General features: G+C 38.8%; 2 protein-coding genes across 2 annotated transcripts in view; one reads left to right on the top strand and one right to left on the bottom strand.

Annotated features, from left to right (window-relative positions):
- Window positions 1-3,087: 3,087 nt before the first annotated feature.
- The window catches only part of LOC124223010 (uncharacterized), a 51,270-nt gene continuing 31,835 nt past the window's right edge, over window positions 3,088-22,522 (bottom strand). The window contains exons 3-4 of the mRNA XM_069134345.1: window positions 4,116-4,276; window positions 3,088-3,418 (exon numbers count right to left, since the gene is read on the bottom strand). Of these exons, the coding sequence (XP_068990446.1) occupies window positions 3,199-3,418; window positions 4,116-4,276 (381 nt within the window). The 3' untranslated portion in view covers window positions 3,088-3,198. The remainder of the gene's footprint in view (window positions 3,419-4,115; window positions 4,277-22,522) is intronic.
- AGO2 (Argonaute 2) lies at window positions 8,009-15,884 on the top strand. The gene is made up of 17 exons (XM_046634423.2): window positions 8,009-8,288; window positions 9,796-10,151; window positions 10,233-10,706; window positions 10,824-11,144; window positions 11,284-11,478; window positions 11,635-11,758; window positions 11,861-11,983; window positions 12,075-12,301; window positions 12,478-12,597; window positions 12,859-13,129; window positions 13,267-13,422; window positions 13,574-13,736; window positions 13,825-13,915; window positions 14,031-14,197; window positions 14,291-14,564; window positions 14,773-14,957; window positions 15,125-15,884. The coding sequence occupies exons 1-17, from the start codon at window positions 8,273-8,275 to the stop codon at window positions 15,216-15,218; spliced, it is 3,357 nt and encodes a 1,118-aa protein (XP_046490379.1). The 5' UTR covers window positions 8,009-8,272; the 3' UTR covers window positions 15,219-15,884.

The following is a 22,522-nucleotide window of genomic DNA, read 5'->3' as shown; positions in this document are numbered from 1 at the left end:
AAGGCTTCCGTGAAAAACGGTGGTTCTCGACAATAGCGATCATTTAACCAACTTAGATCGTCGATGCGTGATAATTGCAGTCCTTGGTGCAAACTAACTTGCCGTACAGGATTACGAAACCACCGGATCTTGGTAACTATCGGACTAGACCACCGTAGTCACGGCTACAAGGGTGGATTGGAAACTCAGACCTTAACTTTCCTGAGACCATTATGGGTGTCCTATTTGTCAACTACATAGGTCAACGGTCAACCGCGCAATTAATCTAAATCCACAGCCACCTTCCCTTCACCTATTATAGCCACTCAATGTTCCCCTCGGTGACATTGATGACTATAGCGATGAGCTTCTGCGGATTTCTTTATATCGGTAAAACCGCCGAACTTATCTGGTTCAACCTAAAATTCAGCGAGGAGTTGCTTTGGTTGAGCTCATCGGAATGCATACGCGATATGGGTGTACGAATGATGAAACCAACGGCTGAACTATAGAATCCCGAAAAACAACCTTGGACGAGAATTTATCTGTCAAATGTATGGGGACAGTTTAATTGGTCTACCAGACCAATTAGTACCGGAATTCAATAATTGGGTCGCCTGAGGCATCGAAGGGATCTTGATAGAACTGTAAATTATACCAAGCCAGGTGATTAGCAAATTAGTAAACTGGAATGGACTCGATAATTGGTGTATTTCCAGCTGGTGCTCACGCTTGTGTCAAGTTTCTTCCATGCTTTTTCGCGTGAACTTTTAGGGTTAAAAGTAATTAGCCCTATTGTGTTCGTTCAATCGGATTTAGCAGAAGCAGATTGAAACCGTAGAACGAACGAAAATTCAGTGAAGACAGACCGGCAGTATCCAATTAATTTCCTGACGCTAAGGAATTTGTTGAACCTAATAATTTGACGCGAAACAAAGCAAGTGGACTTCAGAGTTGGTCCTCAAAGTTGATAATAAGCGCCAGTTTAATCGGATCTTTCGCGCAATATGAGAAGGTCCATTGCTTTTGTATAACGGCCATGCTTCTGGCACTAGGCCTGTACCAAGCTAAGTAAATTCCTGAACGATTCCGCGATCACGGAAGTTGGATAGAACAAAAATTTCACAACTTCGCTTCAGGCTAGACGAAGGCTCTTGCTCAAGCCGCTTCGGCGATGAATCCGCTGGGTTAACGTACCTTTTTTATGAGTAATTATGACACCCGTGAACCCGAGCACGTAGTTAGATTCCTGTTTGCGACCTTGGATATTAATAAAAGCTAAGAGGTAACCCACACTTCCGGGCTCGTTCGAAGGACGCAAGGATGTCGTTTACAACAAACGTTAAATACAATTCAAAATCTATTCGGCAGATTCTCGACAACATTTGTTCGATCAGTCGTCCGACTTTCAGCTGTGAAAATGTTGAGGTCAATACCGAGAATAAATTGGCCATTAATCATTGTCGTTTATAATAATCCTTGTCAATTTTGCATAGATCGCAAATTTAACGTCTTTCCTTGTCCCAGTTTCAGGGGCCTGTCGAGTCAGTCAATGAATCCCATAGTTAAACTTACCTATTGCAGACACTTATGTTTCAGGAATTTGGCACACTGCAGACAAGTTCGTGTATTGAAAGAGTCCAGAGTGTCTCACATGACATGGAATAGTCTGTAATCTGTTCAGTTTATAACACAGATCGCTTTTCGCGATTTGACATTAAATTTGTGCCGCACATTAACTTTTACGATTGATGTTGAAAGAGAAGAAAATCTAGCCAGCCTTACAAAGTTGAAAACAAAACTCTCCCGAGGGGTTCTACTTGTCTTTCAAAGTATATAATTAAATGCTAATTGATGCGGAAGCATATTTTGTAGCCTATAATCACTTAACGGGCGCAAACTCACCCTGGAAATTTCTATGTCATGACGGTAAAGTCCCGTATTCAGAACTCATAAAGTAGACAGATTTTTAGAGCTTATTGGGACGAAAGTGTTAGACCTCCCATAATCGGTCCATTTTAAGAACCCGCTTCGCGCTTTGCGTCGCCTCGTTCTCTCAGAAATACAAAATTTGAACACTTAGCGCGAAGTAAAGTGATTCGTAATCGTCTCATTCGTAAGAAGCTTGAGGAAAAATGTTTTTGCGTAATACGTCAGTTCGCGACTGAATCGTCGTACAGAACGGAAACTTAAAAGGATTATTTATTCTCGTTTTAGTCGTCGATGGAAATATTTTTACATGCCATTCATGTAATGCCGATGTAAGCGCCGTACAGCAGAAAGGACAAGCTTCTTATCGTTAGGCGGGGAATCATTATCGATACCGTCTTCGTTAGTCTCAAGGTCCCAGAAATTTTTCATCACCTGTTCAATGCGAACATTTATACGAGAGTGGAATCTACAATAAACGAACATGTCGAAAACACGGTTAAATTTGATGAACATTCAATTTGCGTCCACTTATAATAACAGCCGGCCGCATCCTGACACTTTGAGATTCACGATTGATCGTTTTCGCTTTCCCATTTGTGATCAATGTTAAAAGAGAGAACGTGTAGTTTTAATCATAATCATTTGTCACTCCTCGGCGAGTAAGTTGAGAAGAAGGCGAAGATCCCTGAAAATACGCAACTTATCTGCGATATTTATTACATAACAAATCAAATTAATAAACCGCAAGACCCAAAGCATTAATTCTGTCCTCACCCATTGTATAATTCTCAGAATCTTTCTCCCCGAAACCGATTCACGACCAGTACATTTATGTGCTAATAAGCCTCATCAAACTTCGAGATTAGTAGAAGCGTGTTTCGGCAATAGGCGTGGATTCTTATCGCATTCAAATGGATTTCGCAAGTTCAAATAAACGGCTCTGGTGTATATCTCAGCTCCCCAATATCTTCCACGGTTTGAATCGAACTAACCACAGAACCGTTAGCGTTTCGGCCTTAGTAGGTGGAGTGAGAAAAAAAATAATCTTCCACTTGTTGTACCTAGATGCGAAAAAAAAACGCAATTGCATGCTTCTTTAGCCAGCGCAATGTCTTAAGTTTACGTCGATAATGAACGGATGTAGGTTATGATTAAATTTGAATTTCAAATACACGCTTTACATAAACACGAAATCACTTTATTTACTCAACAACATCGGTCAATGTCAGGAATCACCTGATAAACCAATAAAATTACGTTCACTCTAATATTTGGTGCAGCGCCGTATCAGTTGGAGGACCGGGCGTGAATTTGACTGCGACTTCTCTGCAAGGTGCTGGAAGCAATGGGGGGCTCGTCAACGTCATAAGCCAGTTTCACGAGTTTTCCATTCTCGTCCGGGATGGAATACACGCCCTTCTTCACGATGACTACCTCCTCGCCCGTCTTCTCGTTTGTCAGAACAACGCCTTCTTCTTCGAACATACTTCCATCGTCGTCCGTGAGTCTGAAAGTTATTCGTATATGTGTTGGCGAACGTCAACTTGCGTGACAAATAAGGTGACAGGTTTGCATACAGGCAATTTGTCAGTTGTGGTGCAAAAAATCGGAACTCTGGGCAATAGGTGAGATTCGAACGGGTGCGCAGGGTGCGAGACACGTGATTGAGGGTGCGGCAGGTATTTTCATAAGTGACACGAGCCTGATACACCGTCTAGGAAGGGTGTTTTCATTATCATGTTGCCAAGCGCATGCATGACGGACGGATGACGGCGTTGACGTAATGGAAAATGAAAATCGGCTCGAGGAGGAAGAGAAACGATTTTCGTTTATTGACCAAAATCACTGTGAATTGAAGCGAAATTTTTTCACCACCTCTTAAAGTCAATCGAATAAAATCGCGCCTACGACTCGAACAGCAAGTCGGGTCGCCCCGTTTCGGTAGAGAAGTTCCCCTTTAAGACCGGAGATTGGGGTCGTAAACAGGAGCTGTGAAACGTTATCTGAAGGAAACTCGGTGAAAATATGTGAAGTGAAAGAATTACCCGAGAAAAATACGCCACCTGCGAGCTACGACATGTGAGGCGTGATATACGTACGGAGCACGGAAAGGGGACAAAAATACACACTGCCGGAAGAATGGGAGAAGGACGTGCAGGGGATGAGGGCTGCTTTTTACACGTACACTTGGAATAGTGAATTACCTCAGTGTAAAATGTCCGTTATCGTCTACGTGGATCTCCGGCTCTCGAGTCAACCCGAGTTCTTCAACGCCAACTTTATCTGCGGATTGCTGCTCTGCGGATTGCTGCTCCTGGTCAGAGACAGCGTAAGCGGACGCCACAAGGCACGTGAGAAAAACAGCCTGTAAAAAAAATGTGGAAAACAAACTTAGTCAGGTCGAATGAATGGCGAGTGTTTTTTAACTGGGTAGATAAAATATAAATCAACGAGACGCGAATCAGGATTAAATATCTCGTTATGAGGGTGTAACTAAAATAATGTTGTTCTCTTTAAAATAGTATCCTTTGCTTGCAGGTTTAGCGGGAAGACTCACGAATTTCATGTTCAGTTGGCGCTTATCGACACGTTCACAAGGCTAATGTAACTATCGAACTTGCATTGTGAGTCGAGGTTTTCCTGTTATATATGCCAAACCAGCCGAGATTTCCCCTACCGAAGAAATTTTTGCTACCGTTAGAAACAGGCCATTTACATTTTGGCTGGCACTTACGATTTCGGGGAAAGTGTCGCTGAACAAATTGGGGAAATTTTCTTCTTGGATTGAGCAATAACGTGGAAAGCGTCAGCATTTTCACCAGGCCGTGTCATTTACCTGGCAAATTACAGCGGGCGGTATACTTTTGAATGACATGCTACTTCAAACCCTTTATTCTTCAAATGCAATATTAGAAAAAGTGTGAAAACGCAAAGTACCTTGGGAATAAAACGTGCAGATCGAAGAATCAGAATTCCGGTCAAAAGAAAAGGGGGGAAAAAAAACAATTTCATTCGTTTCGTTTAATAACGAGAATTGATAGTTCTGACGTGGATGTAACAGGAATGAAGGTATCAACCTTTTTTTAATAACACTTTAGCATAGCGTTTTACGAATTTAATATTATTTTATTAACAAATTCTACCTAATACAATTATTGAGATCTGTTGCATTTTGGACTAAAATACTTCTTCACTAAACGGTGCAATTTCCCAAGTCACTGAAATAAAATATTTTCCTTCACGGTACTGAAATTTACCCCACACTTGACTCTGATACAGAAAATATAAAACTCTGCGTCTATTATCGTTATCACGCATGATTTTTGCCTTTTCCACAAACTGCAGAACAAAGCTAATTTATATATCTTCTACAGTGTTTACTTCGAAAAAAAACCTTATTGAAAATTTAAGTATCTACACAAAAACTAGGTTGTTCATAGTTCAGGTTCTGTTTTATAAATAATTCTGCAGGCGAGATTTTAGGAGGGAAATTTCCTAAATCAACACAGAACTTGCGCTACGAACAAAGTCATCCAAGTATGTAGCGGATGGTCTTGTCTGTAAAACAACGAAACTCTGTACTACATGATATATACGAGTATGATATTTTGTCACGTATCGCAAACTTGCACCAGTCGGAAAAGTTTCGGGGTGTTCGGAATATTGGATTAGAACCTTCTGCAAAATTTTCCAAAACTTTTTCAATTCATTCAATATTTATTACGTATACAGAATGTGGGTATTTGCATGTCTCAACATGGTATTCAAACAAACGAAATGCCAAACCTTTCTAATATCCGTATAAGACAATGCGTACAAGTCGATAATTATCCTCGATGACTCACCACGCGTGAGTGAAATATGTGTATAATTACCGTCCAATAAAGTGAAATGCTTTGACACTTGGAGATTTGGTTTTCTATTAATTTATACCTAATCGTTTCTCTTGTATCATGAATTTTTAGAATCTGTCCCAATTTTCGCGAGAGTAATTCTTCTCAAATGAAATAACGCGATCGCAATAAGAACGAAGATCGTCTTTGTCCAGTATTGATCGTCATCAAGTGCACTCCAGTGTTGCGATCGAGTTCCAGATAGAAGCATCAAATCCAAAGGTACACCTTCCTAAGTGAATTATGGACAAAGAGACTGCTGCTTTCTCATTTTAATTCAAGTTGAGGTATTTTAAACGAAAAGCGACGAAGTATTTCAAGGAGTCTAGATTACTCGAGTCGAAAACATTTGATTCAGGTATTTGATTACGAGGTAAAGGGTGAAATTATCATGGAATTAAATACTCCTACCAGCGCAACAAGAGCTCGTGATAAAAAAAAATATCTACTGACGTATAATGGATTTAAGTGCAAGGCACACAATGCTAGAAAGATAACAGAAAACATTTTCAAATAATTGTCCAGAAGTTAATCATTCGTATAAACTTAAAGTCACTGCAACACTAGGCGCCGGTATTTACGGATATAGGTAGCAATTTCTTTACCATTACATCGTATGTCAGTTGTGTGGTAGATTATTATTCACAGTTGTATACTGACTTCACAAGTGAATGACGAATAACCCAAGTATAGGAACAACGCAATTTTCAGATCATTCAAATCAAAGTTCGACTGCGATCGAAAGGTTTCGGCGGCTTTATCAATTAACCACGGGTGCTTCCGATCAGCCATCGTGAAACTTTTTTAACTAGTTACGAAAGTATCAATCGCTCGTATAATTACATATTAGCTGACGCAGACCCTTAATTGAGGAAGTATAATTAATTGACAGAATCTGCACTGTAACAGGATCGCAACTAATTCGCGATAGAGGCGGCACTCATGACGTATTATTATTTTCAACAACTAATCTTATTTCTTCTATGCGCAGATTACGGTTATCGCAAAAAATTGTGAGAAACGCCAGCAGATATAATGCTGACCGCACACCGGTTTCGTGTTTCGATGCTGCCACGGAAGCGTTGCAGTATGCCTGGTTGCCTACACCATCATAGAAAGGCTGTCAGTAAAATGTGAATGACAGTGTTCCTAATCATGAGAATTTCAACAATGCCGTATGAATCTTTAAACGGCAGAGAATTTAATGTGTTTGATTTTGTACTGGGATATTTGAGTTCTCGGATGGTCTCGGCTTTTAATTTTAAGAATAATGAAAATCATTTACCAAGAGACCATCTTGCCATTAGTTGATAGCCGACTGTCCGTACTAATCTTCAGGCCTTTACGAGAAAAACATTGTGAAGTTGCCACCAGTAAGATCCCGCGCGTATTTATTTTGTACGGTAACTGACGATGAGTTGTACATTATCTTGTGGAAACCTCCATCCTTCGAGCGTTGCCGTTCTTAAGTTCAGCATTGTATACTGTTTTCCTGATGGTAAGTACGAGCCAGTTACCAACTTCCGTACATCGTTCAGAAAAGGAGCTCGAGACACATTCGGCGCCGACTGAGGATATTAGAAAGTGGCCCGATGATCCTAAAACAAATGTCGCTAAAAGCGAATCTGGAACGCTCGACCGTGTGGCCAGCTGATCGTGAGAGCATCTTTGATCGAAATTATTGTATATCCTAGTTCTCGTCTAGCGAACTCAATATTGCATGAAAACAGTCTTACGATGACTCGTTTTACTCCTCATTCTTTCCGGAATGATAGAAAGTATTTTAACTAGGCACATTTTGGCCCCAGAAATGTGAGAAATGTGGGAATAGTAACACGTGTCGAAAAAACTACACATTTCTTGGACGATTTTTGGATTACGAGTAACTTTTCTAAATTCCACTACGAAAGAGCGATGCACCGTCGAAATTTTAACCCTTTCTATTTGTCTGTTTATTTAATATAGGAAGAAAAAGGGTGAGTTTGCTCGGTCGGTGAGATACTAATTTACGTAGTACTACTTCGTTAATTTAACCAATTAGAACTACCCACAATCTCGGCGGTGCATCGTAGGAGTGCGAAGGGTATAAAACATGGTTGGCAGCACTGGGAGCTAATTTCGGAACGCATTCTACATTCTCAGGGTGCGTTCCGAAATGTATCTGCAGTACTGCAGCAGCGTTCCGAAATCGGGCGACAGCTCACTGCCATCCGAGTGGCGTCATGAGATTAGTCGTATTGTCGACCCTGTCAGTTTACTACGGTTGGTGAAATCCCGACGTGTGTGATCAAAATCATTGGCAACGAAATCAGTGAGTGCCAAAGTTTCGTGAAAATTGTGTACGCGGTTCGGACAGGATTCCAGAACTAAACTAATATTATAATAATAAGTTTTCCAATCTTCTCAAACATCCGTTGATATTCGTCCCGGAAATTTGGGTCCTTTGATATAATTACACATAGCTCGAGATGACGAAAAAGAGAGGTAAGTGACACATGTAATTTATTTTATTTCACTGAAGGCACGGCCTTGTAAAAGGCAGATTTATTCCAATTTAATTATACACTATGCTCCAATTTCTTGTTTGTACCGATTATCATGTGCGTTACAACGCGTGTTCTACGTTCGAAAAATCAATATTATGTTGCTGACAAAGTGAGCATTACTCATTCGTGATCCAACATACCATCTACAATATGCCAACCTGTAACGACTGTATGTTTGTACAATCCTACAATGCTTGGAAGAAACAAGATTTTTCATAAACCTCTGTCGTGCCAATTCCGACAAGTAAAATTTTTTGGCACATTGGTTATCTGTCATACCTTCCGGGTTTAAATTCTCTTAATCCAGTGCCATCTCTGATTAATTCTAATTTATCACCATGTTCGATTTCAAATGTATCACAAACGTGTCGGACAAATTTTTTTATTTCAGCTTTTCCAGTTAATCTCATCGATATGACTCGTCCCTACGATATAGACAATGTCAACAAAAAATAGTTTTGAATCTCTGTTCCGTGACCATATACTTTCTAAAACCAACTTTCTTTGCGTGTCAAAATCTAATTCATATAAACATTGTATCATAAAATAATATTTCGGCGTGTCAGTTGATGCGTTATCATCTTTCAACATGCAAATATGACGTACTAGTTTGGACTGCTAGTCACTGCAAGTGGTCCTGCAATAGTTAATGTTGAAAATAATGTCACTCATTGCGGTATATGTGGAATATGTGAAATGCCAGAGCAGCAAAGTTCATTTCGATCGCTCAGCGATTAAACAAGTGCTGGCAGTCTGACACAGAGACTCAACGCTACGCACATATGCATTGAACATATTAGTAAAATATATCAACTGTATTCACTTTATGTCGCAACACATCCAATCTCACGTACATTACGCTTATGATATTACCAATACCTAAAATCCAAAGCAAAATGTCTCGAGGACATTTTTTTTAACATAACCTTTATCTTCACATAATTGTTATCTCTTGATTAAGAAGATATTTCAGCTAACCTGTTAGATTCGACAAAATTATGTCTTCAACGTTTGATATCTGTCCCTTGAAAAAGAAATCAAAATTATGACATATATGCTTTAATAACCTGTGTTTTGTTCAACGAACCTGGACAACCATCACTTTAATAAAATTTCAAACTAGTGATCGCAGCTCAGTCTCAATTTAATGTTATTTAGCACTGGTTACGGATTGTTATCCACCTGTCCACCAAAGCATACAATAGAAATAAAATCATTCCAACTTAAATATGCGTTTGTTTTATCACAGATGATTTACAAATTTCTTGAATCCTTACTTAATCAACCGACAATCGCTATTCCAAGATAATAAAGAAGCAATTTATGTGATGACCATGTAGTACATTCATCAAATAGAAATGATAATCTTCAAATTGTTCAAGCCTTGATACAACGAAGTGAAAGGTTGTGACCAACGATGATGAATGCTCTTTTATTTTCAACAGGAAAGAAGGGAAAACAGCAAGACACAGGCCAGGCCTCTAAATCTCAGCCTGCAGCCACTGTATCAGAGCCAGGACCTCCTCCAAAAGCAGCGCCAGAAAATCCTCCAAGTGGCCCACCTTCAACTTCTTCGACACCACCTCCAAGAGGAGTAGATAGAGGTGAGGACCCTCATCCTAAAGGAAGAGGCAGAAGCAGAGGTAGAGGGACCACTTCTGAACCACAGGCTCCAGGCCCAGGACGTGGAGCTGGATCGACAGGTGGTCCGCCTTTTCAGGGACCACTTGCACAGGGACCTCGACCTCAAACACCGCCTGCACGGGGACCTCGACCTCAGGCACCTGGCAGCCAACCACAGGTATGAATGAACAATCTTATGTATCTGTAAAAGTTATATCAGTGTAACATCGATAAAAATGGCACAATATTGCGAAACCAGCAAGTGCCACAACAGCAGCCATCGCCCCAACATGGCCTACCACAGCAACAGGGACCCCGTCAACCTGGACCACAGCAGGTCCCACGACAACAAAGTCCATGGCAAGGACCACCACAGCAACAGGGACCCCCTCAACCTGGACCACAGCAGGTCCCACGACAACAAAGTCCATGGCAAGGACCACCACAGCAACCGGGACCCCGTCAGCCTGGACCACAGCAGGTCCCACGACAACAAAGTCCATGGCAAGGACCACCACAGCAACCGGGACCCCGTCAGCCTGGACCACAGCAGGTCCCACGACAACAAAGTCCATGGCAAGGACCACCACAGCAACCGGGACCCTGTCAGCCTGGACCACAGCAGGTCCCGCAACAACCAGGTCCAAGGCAAGGACCACCACAGCCATCACCCCAACGAGGCCCATCACAACAACAGGGACCTCGTCAAACTCCTCAGCAACAACCACAGCAGGTAGAAAAACGAACCGAATAACAACAGTTTGCTAAGTTCCTTATGTTCGCTAAAGTAATTCCAACTAATGCTAATAGTTTGGATTACTGTATATAAAATGAATGTTCTCGTCAACAGACGGATTCTGCAAAATCTGTGGAATCACTACAAGAAGGCATAGCTAAAATGAGCTTGATTCCCTGTCGTAAAAATCCAGCTAAAGCGGGAACAATGGGAAGACCGATTGTAGTAGAAGCAAATGTAGTGTCACTGAAGTTTAACTCAAACTTCAATCCGCATGCCGTGCACTATGATATTTCCTTTGATCCTGATAAACCGAAATTCATGCTACGAAGAACGTACGACGCCATTCATGAAAAATATTTCCCCAATCGACACCCTGCTTTTGATGGCAGGAGAAATTTATACAGCAGCGGAGTACTTCCGTTTGGCGACGGTGTAAGTACCTATAATTTCATATTGATTATTGTCTTTTAATTAGATTTTCAACAAGTGAGAATGTGAAAAAGTACATATTTATTTGTCTGTTGGATTAAATACTTTGCAACTATAACTGGTTTATGATTCTTATAAAAAGATGAAAGCGGAGATTGAGGTGTACAATCCAGAGCGCGAACAAAACAAAACATACAAGGTGGTCATCTCCAGAGTTGCTGATATCGATCTTTCGTGGTTGCCGCGTGTTGCTCCCGGCATGCCTCAAATTGAGCAAACTGCAGTACAAGCAATCGATGTTGTATTACGCCACGGGGCTGCTTCCAAATGTGTACAGGTAATTGAATGTGATCTAATGAAACATTTACATTGCCATTTTACAATGAAGAATATTCCATCACTTATGAATTATAGACGTAAACATATTTGTAATTGTGATTGACTTTGATTCAATCAAACTTTGATTTGTAACTGTAAACTTTCTCAACTACAGGTCGGTCGATCATTCTTTCAACCTCCAAAAGGTCATATCGTAGATTTGGGAAACGGTATGGAGTTATGGGTAGGCATGTTTCAATCAGCTATTATCGGTTGGAAACCATACTTAAACGTTGACGGTAAGAAAACGGGAAAACCATTAAAACATTGTTATTATATGGCTAAAGTCCGCATATATTACCTACGTAGTTACTGAAAGTTTGAATATTTTGACCATGCAGTGGCCCACAAAGGATTTCCGAAAGCTATAAATATAGTCGAATATATGCGAGAAATATGTGGATCTCGATTCTCCCCAAAGGACGTGGAATACAATAAAATAAACATTGCGAAGCAACTCAAGGGTTTGTGAAAAATTTCATTACATCGTAATCAATTACATACTGTGAATAAAATACGATATAACACTAGTGCAATCTGTGATTTTGTATACAGGATTAAAAGTTATTTACGAAATTCCTGGACATCCCACATCAAAGCGAACCCAGCGAATAAATGATCTTATGCAAAGTGCAGTGAATAGCATTTTCACGTTGGACAATGGAAGTAAAACATCTGTTTACGACTATTTTCGGAAGGAAAAGAACTATACTATTAAAAACCCAGAACTCCCCTGTGTTTGGGTTGGTGGACGCAATCGACAGATCTATGTACCAGCTGAGGTATATAGAATGATATGACATCTCTTTTACTACATAAGATATACCTTTGTAATTGAAGTGAAATTACAACAGATAAATACAAATATCCGAAGTAGTTATCCCACAAAATTATGCCAGTTGTGAATCATGTGATTAAAATCTTCGGATTGTTCAAACGTACCATCTCAATTTTACAGCTATGCACAATCGTTCCTGGTCAAGTTACGATAAAAAAAATGGACGAAATACAAACCTCTAACATGATTAAAGCTGCTGCTACAAGTACTAACATCCGGAAGCAGAAAATTATGAATGCGGTGAGTTATTGAGATTATTATTTTAATATTACAAATCAATAAACACGTGGAAACTGTATTTTCAAAATGAAGAGTTACTCAAATCAGTAGGCTGCTATCAACGGACTGTTTTCATAGTTGAATTAATGACATGTAACAACATGTCAGGAATATCAAATTCGACATAGTGTTATTCCTTGATTCATATAGAAACTGATTCAGTCAAAAATAGAAGTGAACTACAAATGAATGGTTGAATAAGTGCATTTGTTTATTCTGCAGTTTGCATCGATCAATTTCAACAACGATCCTTGCGTGAAAGAGTTTGGGCTATCTGTCGGGGGCGGATTTGAAAAGGTGCCTGCTAGAGTGCTTGATCCACCGGTATTGATGTATGACCGGCAAGTTCGAGTCAGTCGGGGGACATGGAGAGCATCGAGATTTAGTAACGCTGCTGACTTACAACCTAAAACTTGGACAATTCTTAATCTGAACGGCAGATATACGAGAGAAAATGATTTGTACAGACTTGCAGATGATCTGATATCAAATGGTACGCATTTTTCAATTACAGTAATTTCTTTTTAATAAGATTCTAGTATGTCATAAAATTATGCTTTTTGTTTCTATTGTTAATATTACATAGATATGTCTTTTAATTAGTAACTAACTGCACTGAATCGGTTATAGCAATAAAATGTGGTATGAATCTTGGTGAAGCACTTACACCCTTTGTCACATTGGATCCACCAACGCGCGATGTTCGTGGGATCAACAACTTCTTCCAACAAAACAAAAATTTAAAATTAATCATTGTGGTTATACCTGATCGTGGATCTGCATACAGTAAGTTTCTGCTACAACATCTCTGTTTGCTCTTGAACCAAAATATTATGTTGAAGCTTCGTTACGAATCTAATATTTGACTGTATTAAAGATATATCATGTAAGTTTATTTTCACTTGCAGCCTGGTACTTTAAATATATTTTATTACAGGTAAAGTGAAGCAAGCGGCAGAAATCCATATAGGGGTATTAACACAGTGCATTAAAGCCCGAACTGTTGGTCGACTGAGTGAAGCAACAACATCCAACATTCTCTTAAAAATAAATTCAAAATTAAATGGTGTGAATCACATGATAATGGATAATAATCTCAAGTATGTTGCATCAACTTTCACATTATATTTTCATAATTATGTGCAAAATATTTTGAGTCTATTGTTCGACATCGATTTGTTTTTACAGACCTAAATGCCTCATGAAACCTTGCATAATTATCGGCGCCGATGTAACGCATCCTCCACCAGACGCCGTTGATGTACCGTCAATAGCTGCGGTATATTCTTACTGATATTTGAAATATCTGTTCTTAAAACTACAGCTCATAGACATGAGTAATTGAAGTAATTTTGAGGTATGTTCTTATGATTTCATATGTAACGTAATTGCAGGTAGCAGCTAGTCATGATGCAAGAGCACAATTCAAGTATAATATCAAGTGTCAGCTGCAACCACCTCGGGAAGAGATTATTCTAGACCTGCAAAGAATGGTAAAGGAACAATTATTGTTCTTTTACAAGTCAACTGGTTACCAGCCTCAGCAAATCATTTTCTACAGGTAAAAGATATCCACAAGTATTTCAATCAGCATTTGTTCATTAAATGTATCGACTCAATCACACTCTGTTTATATCCATATGCACCTTTGCAGAGATGGAGTAAGTGAAGGTCAGTTTGCTCAAGTCTTGAGCCGAGAGCTACCGGCTATTCAAAGAGCTTGCGGGCAATTGAATGCAAACTACAAACCACCAATCACGTTTTTGGTCGTACAAAAGAGGCATCACGTTCGCCTGTTTCCCACAGATGAACGAAATTCTGATGATGCCCGTAAAAATTTCAACGTGCAAGCTGGGACAGTTGTAGATACTATGATAACGCATCCTTCACACATCGACTTTTACCTTGTGTCGCATGCCAGCATTCAGGTTTGATGTTTCTTATATTTCAACACGGGGCTCATCGAAATAATCTTCATTGTCGACTTTTCAACTTGTTGACGCCTCGGTAGATTAAGTAGAAATAAAATCGACTGCCAGCAGAATTAGATCCATGTATCGCGATATATTCACGCGAAAAACGATAGATCCTGACTGATTCGTAATGACTCGAGAAATAATAGCTATTTCGTTTCAGGGTATGGCTAGACCTACAAAGTATAGATGCCTCTGGGATGACAGCAAGATGTCTGAAGACGAGATTGAGCAGTTAACGTATTATCTGTGTCACATGTTTTCGAGATGTACACGGTCCGTCAGTTATCCGGCACCCACGTATTACGCTCACTTGGCTGCATATCGAGCAAGGGTTCACACCGAAGAGTAAGTTCCTGACAAACTATCGCAAAAATCTTTCAATATTCTCGAATTTTTTATATTTTTAATACCATGATATCAAAACTGAATATCGTTATTTAAAATTAATTACATATTTCTTTGTTTACTACTTTCAATTCACCGTTTTATTAATATAATGGTAATTTTTTCAGGGTTCCTATCAACATTCATAATTTGATCGAAGAACAGCGCAAAAAATTGACTCTTCATGAAGGAATAATAGAAAATCCCATGTTTTTCGTATAAAAATTGCAGTTCCGTTATCCGAAACAGGAAATAAATGGAGATTTGATTAATATCTTATAATAGCTATAATATTATTATACATATAGCTTATAAATATCTAACTTTTGTCACCATAGATGGGAATGTTGATTAGAACAAAAACTAAAGCCCCCGTTGAAATACCATTTCTAACATATTAGCAATAGTCAACTGGTTATGGTTATCATTCTTGAGCTTACTCTTGTTACACATAATCATAGTGATTGTTAAACCTAATTTTTTTCGCGACTTCGATAATTTTTTCAACGCAATTTTTCTACTATTTTGTATCATGTGTACCATAGGAATAGTTTATAATGTTTCATCTTACAATTGGAATACTGTGAGATGACTGATTTTTGTTTTTCTCTTGAACTAAGTACACATGTATTTTGAACTAGAATCAATAATCACGGTTTCCATTAGCGCTTGCTGTACCTATTGTTTATCGTTTTCAGAAGGCGTGAAGACATTTTGCAAATTATTAAAAAAGTGATATATATATATTTTTTTTTTCACGTTTTATTATCGAAGGTACTTTAAAGTTGATCGCAATATCGTTGACTAAAGATATATGTATCAGTAATGTATCTTCAGTCAACGGTAGTGTTAAAGTATGGCCCGAAATAAATTTATACTATGATTATATCTACACATACCTAATTATCCATATTCTTTATCTAATTAAAGTGTTGAGTATTGTTTATGGCATTATTGGATTATGACATTATAAGATTTTATTGGTTTCAGATTATTTTTGAAAAATAAGCGTCCCCATATCATGCAATTTAACCAATTGTTGATTTGTTGACTATTTGAACACTTTCGCAAAAAGTTGCAGATAACATGAAAGTGTTTTTCCCTAAGTAAAGATGGCAGCACCAGTCTCAGTAGGTATTAAAGTCCCTACAAAACGGTATTACCTCGTTTTTACCCGCGTTGAAATCATAGACTTATATTCGAATTAGACGATTTCACGACTACGCAAGACACAACATTACTCTTTCGGGAAATTAAATCAAATGATACTAAATCACCGTGTAGCAATAATGTTCAGATTATTTTTTTATGTTCACATTTTATACATGCATAAATAGTAACTGTATATGTTTTCTCCCACCTGGGTAGCCTTGATAGCAAAACTTATACTGGAAACAAAAAACAATTCAGATTGCGATGGTATTTCACATTTGTTCCTTGATTTGAATACTACTAAATTTTCGTGCCGGTATTGAATGTTAAATGTCCCATTGAATCTCTCGATCTCTATAAAGTTGAAACGCTGATAACAGTAAGCTCCGAAGGCGAAAATTATTGGTAAGTTATTTTACGGTGATTTCATAATGTTTCGAAAACAAAACGCGAGAAACTTTACAGCCAGTCTTTTCGGAGGTTAGCAATGTTTTCTGTTATCAAATTAATCGTTCAAATACAAATACAGTAGAAATAGGGAATACGGTCAACAGGCTAATAACACTCATCGTCAGAGCCAATTCGAATTCAAAATCTATAAATATTTATACAACCCAATATCTCAGACGATTTTTATAGCCTAATCACCAAAATGGTTCAGCTACACCCTGTACGAAAATTCCCTAGAAATGTAATAACGCAACATATTTTTTAATAGCTATTTTTATTGCGGTCAAGGTTGTAAGAAAAAACAAACATTACACGTGTACATTTAAACATTCGTAAAATGTATCATAAAGATAACTATACTATATCGCAATATGAATGACCGTAGTAAGTGGTCGTCGATTAGCTTCTTCGTTACAGCTGCAGGATTATGATTTTAAGTTTTAGACGGGCTCGTCCGTACTAGCTTTCAAAAACAAAAGAAACCGACCAATAACGGGATGCAAATCATTCGAATCGTTGGAAATTTTTTCTCAGACGATCAAACGACTCTGACAGCGTCGCGGATATAAACTTAAAATCAAAGAGCAGAGTACATGCACGTGATTCTCGTAGATTTATTTCCATCTCTCTCACAGAGGTTTGACTAGTCAAGCTATTGGCTCTCTTCTACGATCCAAGAACCTAATCCCCACACTAGGATACAAAATGATAAAACTGATACGGTATTCGAATCTTGCAACGGTTTTTTTACTCTCGAATGTGTGAAAAGAAGAAAAGAAAAAAGGGTGTACATAATTGTAGTCGACGATAATTTATTGACCAAATTTTATCAGGATGACGTAGGGCGCACGTTACACGCTGCATCTGTTTTCTTCTTCGGGGTCTACGACAGTTTACGAACAGGGAACGCGCGCTGCTCTCTTTGAGTGTACCTACATCACCTACATGGAATTATCCAGCAAAGATGGCCGCCATGCTTCAGTGCCGGCTCCGTTTGTGTGTGTAATACCAACCATACCGACAGGACAGTGTTTCGAGGTGCATCGGACGTTCGTTCCTCGTTACTCTTTAGAGAAATCCTCCATCGTCCGCTGATATTCTGCCCAAATATAAGCCGAAAATACGGTGAGTCATCACACTTTTCATAACAAATACCATCCGCGTTGATGCTTCGAACAATTTGTCCTAACGATGATTCACTTAAATAACTACGTTATTCGTGACACTCGACGAAAAATTCTACCAACCGAGGTTTAAACTGACGTCTTTACATCTAGTTCGCTCGGGACACGCGGCATGTGTACAATCAATACCAAAATAGCGGACTGTGCAGGTTCACGCTTTACTCTTCGCAAATAACAACCATTAGACCGTTTTACATTTTTCTGTACACTCTCATCTGTTACTGGAAAATTGAATATGTATTTTAGTTTACGAATCTGTCTATTCATAGTCGTGGTATTTTAAATGCAGGATAAGATATAAGAGCAAGAGAGAGAAAACGCTATTTATAATCTTCGAATCTATTATTTAACGGAGTATATTTGTATCGAGTAGGTTACACGATCGTGAGCATATAAAGAAAATATACTTTCTCCACATTTCCTTTTCCATCCAAGCATCAACTAATATGTCTGACATAGTTCTCACAGCCAGTATTATTATATTATTAATCCCGTACAGGCAATGAGGGTAAAATCCCCCCCGAAAAAAAAATCTTGTACTCTTGGAGCAGACTGTAAGGATCGAATCCCTTGAATGTTGATTGTGATTTTATTCAACTTAATTACTTTCATTATATAACTTTTTTTTGCGGAAGTGTTTGAACTTTAATTAAAAAAAAAAATCTCACCAGCTTTATCATACGCTGAGATATTTGAAATTAATTTCTACTGGCAATTTTTTACATTCACTGCCACGAGAGATCGACGGTTTGGATGTTTACCTGTCAGGGGTTAAGATTCCGTTCAAGTAGAGATTGTTTGATTTTATCACAAGCTTACAATACACCGAGAATGTACGTTGCAGACTTCACGCTGCGTATATAAAACGTCAATTGCTATAAAACCGGCATTTATGACAGACGGGTCCATAAAACATTGCTGCTACACGAAATTGAATGAATATCTACAGGAATGAATGAAAGTCGAGAAGATAAAAAACAAAAAGGTACAGTTCAACTCGACCGTTCGTCACCCGCTTAATAATTTCTTTCTCGGTTATGATTATACGCTTATACTTTATCGGAAATTATAAGCTGTGTGATTTGTTAATGCTATTGAAAGGTGCTGTATTGTACGCGGAGGTCGTTACTCTCTACTCAAGATCTATCAACTATGCGCGTCACTCGCGTTACATAGTAAAACGCGGCAGCAAAGCGAATAGCGCTTACCTGCTAACGCATAACTTGAAAGGGACTCCGTCCGCATACCTGGGCCCTTAGGCTAAGTCATCGGCAGATTTTTTTCTTCCCTTTCTGCCAACACAGTTAGGCGACGAAATTCTCTCGCAGGTCGTGAAAAAAAAAAACCCAAGCGGCTTTAGACTGACCGTGAGTCAGCCCTCGAACTTCCCGTTTTCACACTGAAAGTTCCAAGTTCACGTAATAAGAAAATATTAATATCTAATTCGAATTTTGAACTACAAATTTAGGTTCACATTACATGAAAATATTACGATTTTTTTTTATTTCGAACCGCTATAATGGATCCACCATTGTAAATTTTGGAATTTTAACCTTGAATTCGTTGTCGGTGACGCTAAAAACCTTCTTCTACTAACTTTCACCAAAATCCGAATATTGTCAGGTTTTTCTACCATATTGGACTCGCCATTTTGAATTTTGAAAATTTTACCCCAGATTCGTGAACAGCGATCCTATTAATCATACAGTACCAATTTTCATTCGAACCGATTCGTCCATTCTCAAGATATCATTTTTATTTTATTTTTTGTAAATTTGTTATTTAAATATTTGAAAAAGTACTGAACCGATCGAAGCCAAAATCTTATAAATTCTAAGTTTGGAAAAACCGCGTCGATTGAGACGAAAATCATTGAAATTCGGTAACTCGTTCTCGAGATATCGTCGTACAAAAAAAATTGGTCACATGCATACGTACGTAAGTACATACATACACACACACAAACGTCCATGCGAAAATGTTCGGATGTGAATCTCTAGACCTTGAGGTCCAGTGCAAACTCAACTTTTCATTTTCGTGGTGATTACAGTAACTTCCTTTTTTTCTCTGAAAACAGAGAAATGGGAAATTAAAAACGTCAATTTCTAATTGCTTGGAATAGGTGCCAAGCGGTGTATACATATATCTATGTGCAGGTTAAATTTTTATTCGATTGATTGTATAGATTGATCGTGCAATTATAATCACTATTGATAAACGTGTGTTATATAGCAAGCATCTAGCGCAATAATCATTCGACAAAGTTCGTCCCGGTGAAATTTAATCCTGCTGCTTCGACTCCGACTTTGCCAAATGGTTTTAATCCTTTCATCGCGGAAAGTTTATCCGTATAACGCACCGACGTCTTGATTATTTAATATTGATTGGTGGATCAAGCTGGTCAATTACGTTCCAATGACAGGGATTGTCGATACGAGTATATCTCTGTGTAACGAGTTTCAACAACACGCACCGGGTCGCTTATAAGACGCCTCTTTCATTCACCGATTTTGGAAAATGTTGAGATATTAGAACCTTTCGCTTCCGCTAGAGCACCGGACTTCCGGCACGCGATTTTGGCGGTTCTTAGAAATTTGTCACCTTGTACTCGCGGCACCGCTTCGAAGGTCGCAAACGCTTTTACTGACTATAGTAACAACAAGCTAATTTGCAGATGGAAAAAAGGAGACATCCTTTGTTTGACGGGGGCGGCACGCGATCGTTTCTCGTCTGTCGTTGATGGCTCTGTAGGTATATGTATTCATAAAAGGGTGTATACGGGACATTCCACGTCAAATTAGGAGCCCGTGTACCTCATCCTCGTCGATTTTAATCATTTTTTAGTATGATGTTCATACCAACCCAAAAAAGTCTCGGAATTTTTTATTAACATTTTTTTAGCCGTCGGTGAAATTTGTAAAATAATCGCAAAACCAATTCCAAAAATATCATTTGTAAAATGTGATTTTTTTAATTTGAAATGCGATTTTCAAGCACCACACAATAATGGGATCTCAATATTTACTATTTTTTTTCGTAAGTTTTTAGTTGTTCCATGTCGGAATTGGAGTTGTTTTTTTTATTGAAGAAAATTTGAAAAAATTCCCGAGACCCTTTTGGTTGGTAAGAATATCGTACTAAAAAATGATCAGAATCGAAGAGGGTGAGGTACATGAGCTGTTAATTTGACGTAGAATGCCCCATATATACATACAGATGGACCAATGTTTAAAATACGTATAGATCGATAAATGTCCGGTGTTAAGGCGAAGGAAGTCCGGAGGTAAGAATGAGGATGCTTGATTTGGATTTGTGAACGCGCCGCATTTCTGCAAAGTGCAATCATGTACTTGCATCGGCTATTAGGTTGTATGATAAACGGGGGAAGAAACTGGGATCGATAAGAATATTTTTCGTAGATTAGCCCGTAACGTGTGGAAAAATGATGTTTTATCGGGCGATACAAAATCGCGAAGTCTCCTCGCACGTCACGGAGCAGCGTACTTTGACCGAGTTATTTAAGTGTTAAACACGTCGTCATTTTCTATATTTAGATATAAACATTGAAACTTTAGGTTACTCACGTGCGATCGACTGAAATACAGCGCAAACACCTCCAAGAAGAGAGGGAAATGACTTGGTAAGTACGGCGACCTCCAAGGCCGTAATTATACGGAATTATACCCGATTCCCAACTCGCCAATTTCATTTCATTCGCGTCGAATCGGCTCGCCTGATTGCAAATTCCGACAGTTGATTTCCGTTAAAATACCTCCTTGCTGTATATATATATATATATGTATGTATATATTCCGAATATATGTATTCGGAAAAGTCGAGATTCCTGGATAATTATATACCGATTTAATTATGAGCTCACTCTGAAGAATGACAAAAATTTATTTTTTGACTGCCCGCGTGAACAAGATTGAAAATGTCGGAAACTCCCTTTTTTGGTAGTATCTGATGGTTTCATATTCCGAAATACGAAACATTTTTACACAAACCAACAAAAATCGCGCCATCTTTTTTTCGAAGACAGAAAGTGAAGATGAAAATTCGGAGACAAATAGGTTTCAATTAGAAAACGTGACGAAATTGATGAAGAGGATCTTCGGATACGTCGGTACACCCGTGCATGCATATAACATGTATAAATTGCATTCAGATCCGTAACTCTGACCGTAAAAATCTGTCCGAAAGTCAATGCATCATCCGACGATGTCGTACAAATCTACGGAAAAAAATGCAACGTAGATTTTACATGTGTGTGGTGAATATATGGATTGCGCTTTATTGGAGTGAAATACAAATGAATTGTGGATGGATTGTGGACCTAAGCATATTGTAACTCTTACTATCGGATTTGTAAATCTTGCCACAATTGCCGTAGATTTAACTCCAAAGAAGTTGCCGTCCGTATATATTCACCACGGGATATGTAAAATCTCGAAAATTTTCTTTCCCTGAATTTAAATACCTATAGCCAAAGCGCTGTTATTAAGATCGGGGGAGGGAATTTTTTAAAATCGATTCTACTTTATGCGACGTAAGTTCGCAAGAGTCGTCGAGAGTGGAATGCCGTGGGCGAGGGGATCGAGGGGTTCGAGATGTTCGGGAAGATTCGATCCCCCTGGAATATCCCGGTCCATTCACTAGCCGCTACCCCCGCCTCTGCATCCCTCCGTCCTTCGCATTCGCGGTGCTGAATGATGGGGTGGAAAGGGTCAGGCGGGGGCG

Source organism: Neodiprion pinetum, chromosome 1 (genome assembly GCF_021155775.2).
Source record: "Neodiprion pinetum isolate iyNeoPine1 chromosome 1, iyNeoPine1.2, whole genome shotgun sequence".
Lineage (NCBI taxonomy): Eukaryota > Metazoa > Arthropoda > Insecta > Hymenoptera > Diprionidae > Neodiprion > Neodiprion pinetum.
The sequence above is the reverse complement of the archived record's forward strand: the minus strand, read 5'-3'. Positions and strand labels throughout refer to the sequence as shown.

Bases quoted from the DNA above. Each gene is read 5' to 3' on its own strand.
- AGO2 (XM_046634423.2), top strand. The intron at 12,598-12,858 runs GTGAGTTATTGA...TTTATTCTGCAG, and splicing joins AGCAGAAAATTATGAATGCG to TTTGCATCGATCAATTTCAA. The intron at 14,565-14,772 runs GTTTGATGTTTC...ATTTCGTTTCAG, and splicing joins TGTCGCATGCCAGCATTCAG to GGTATGGCTAGACCTACAAA.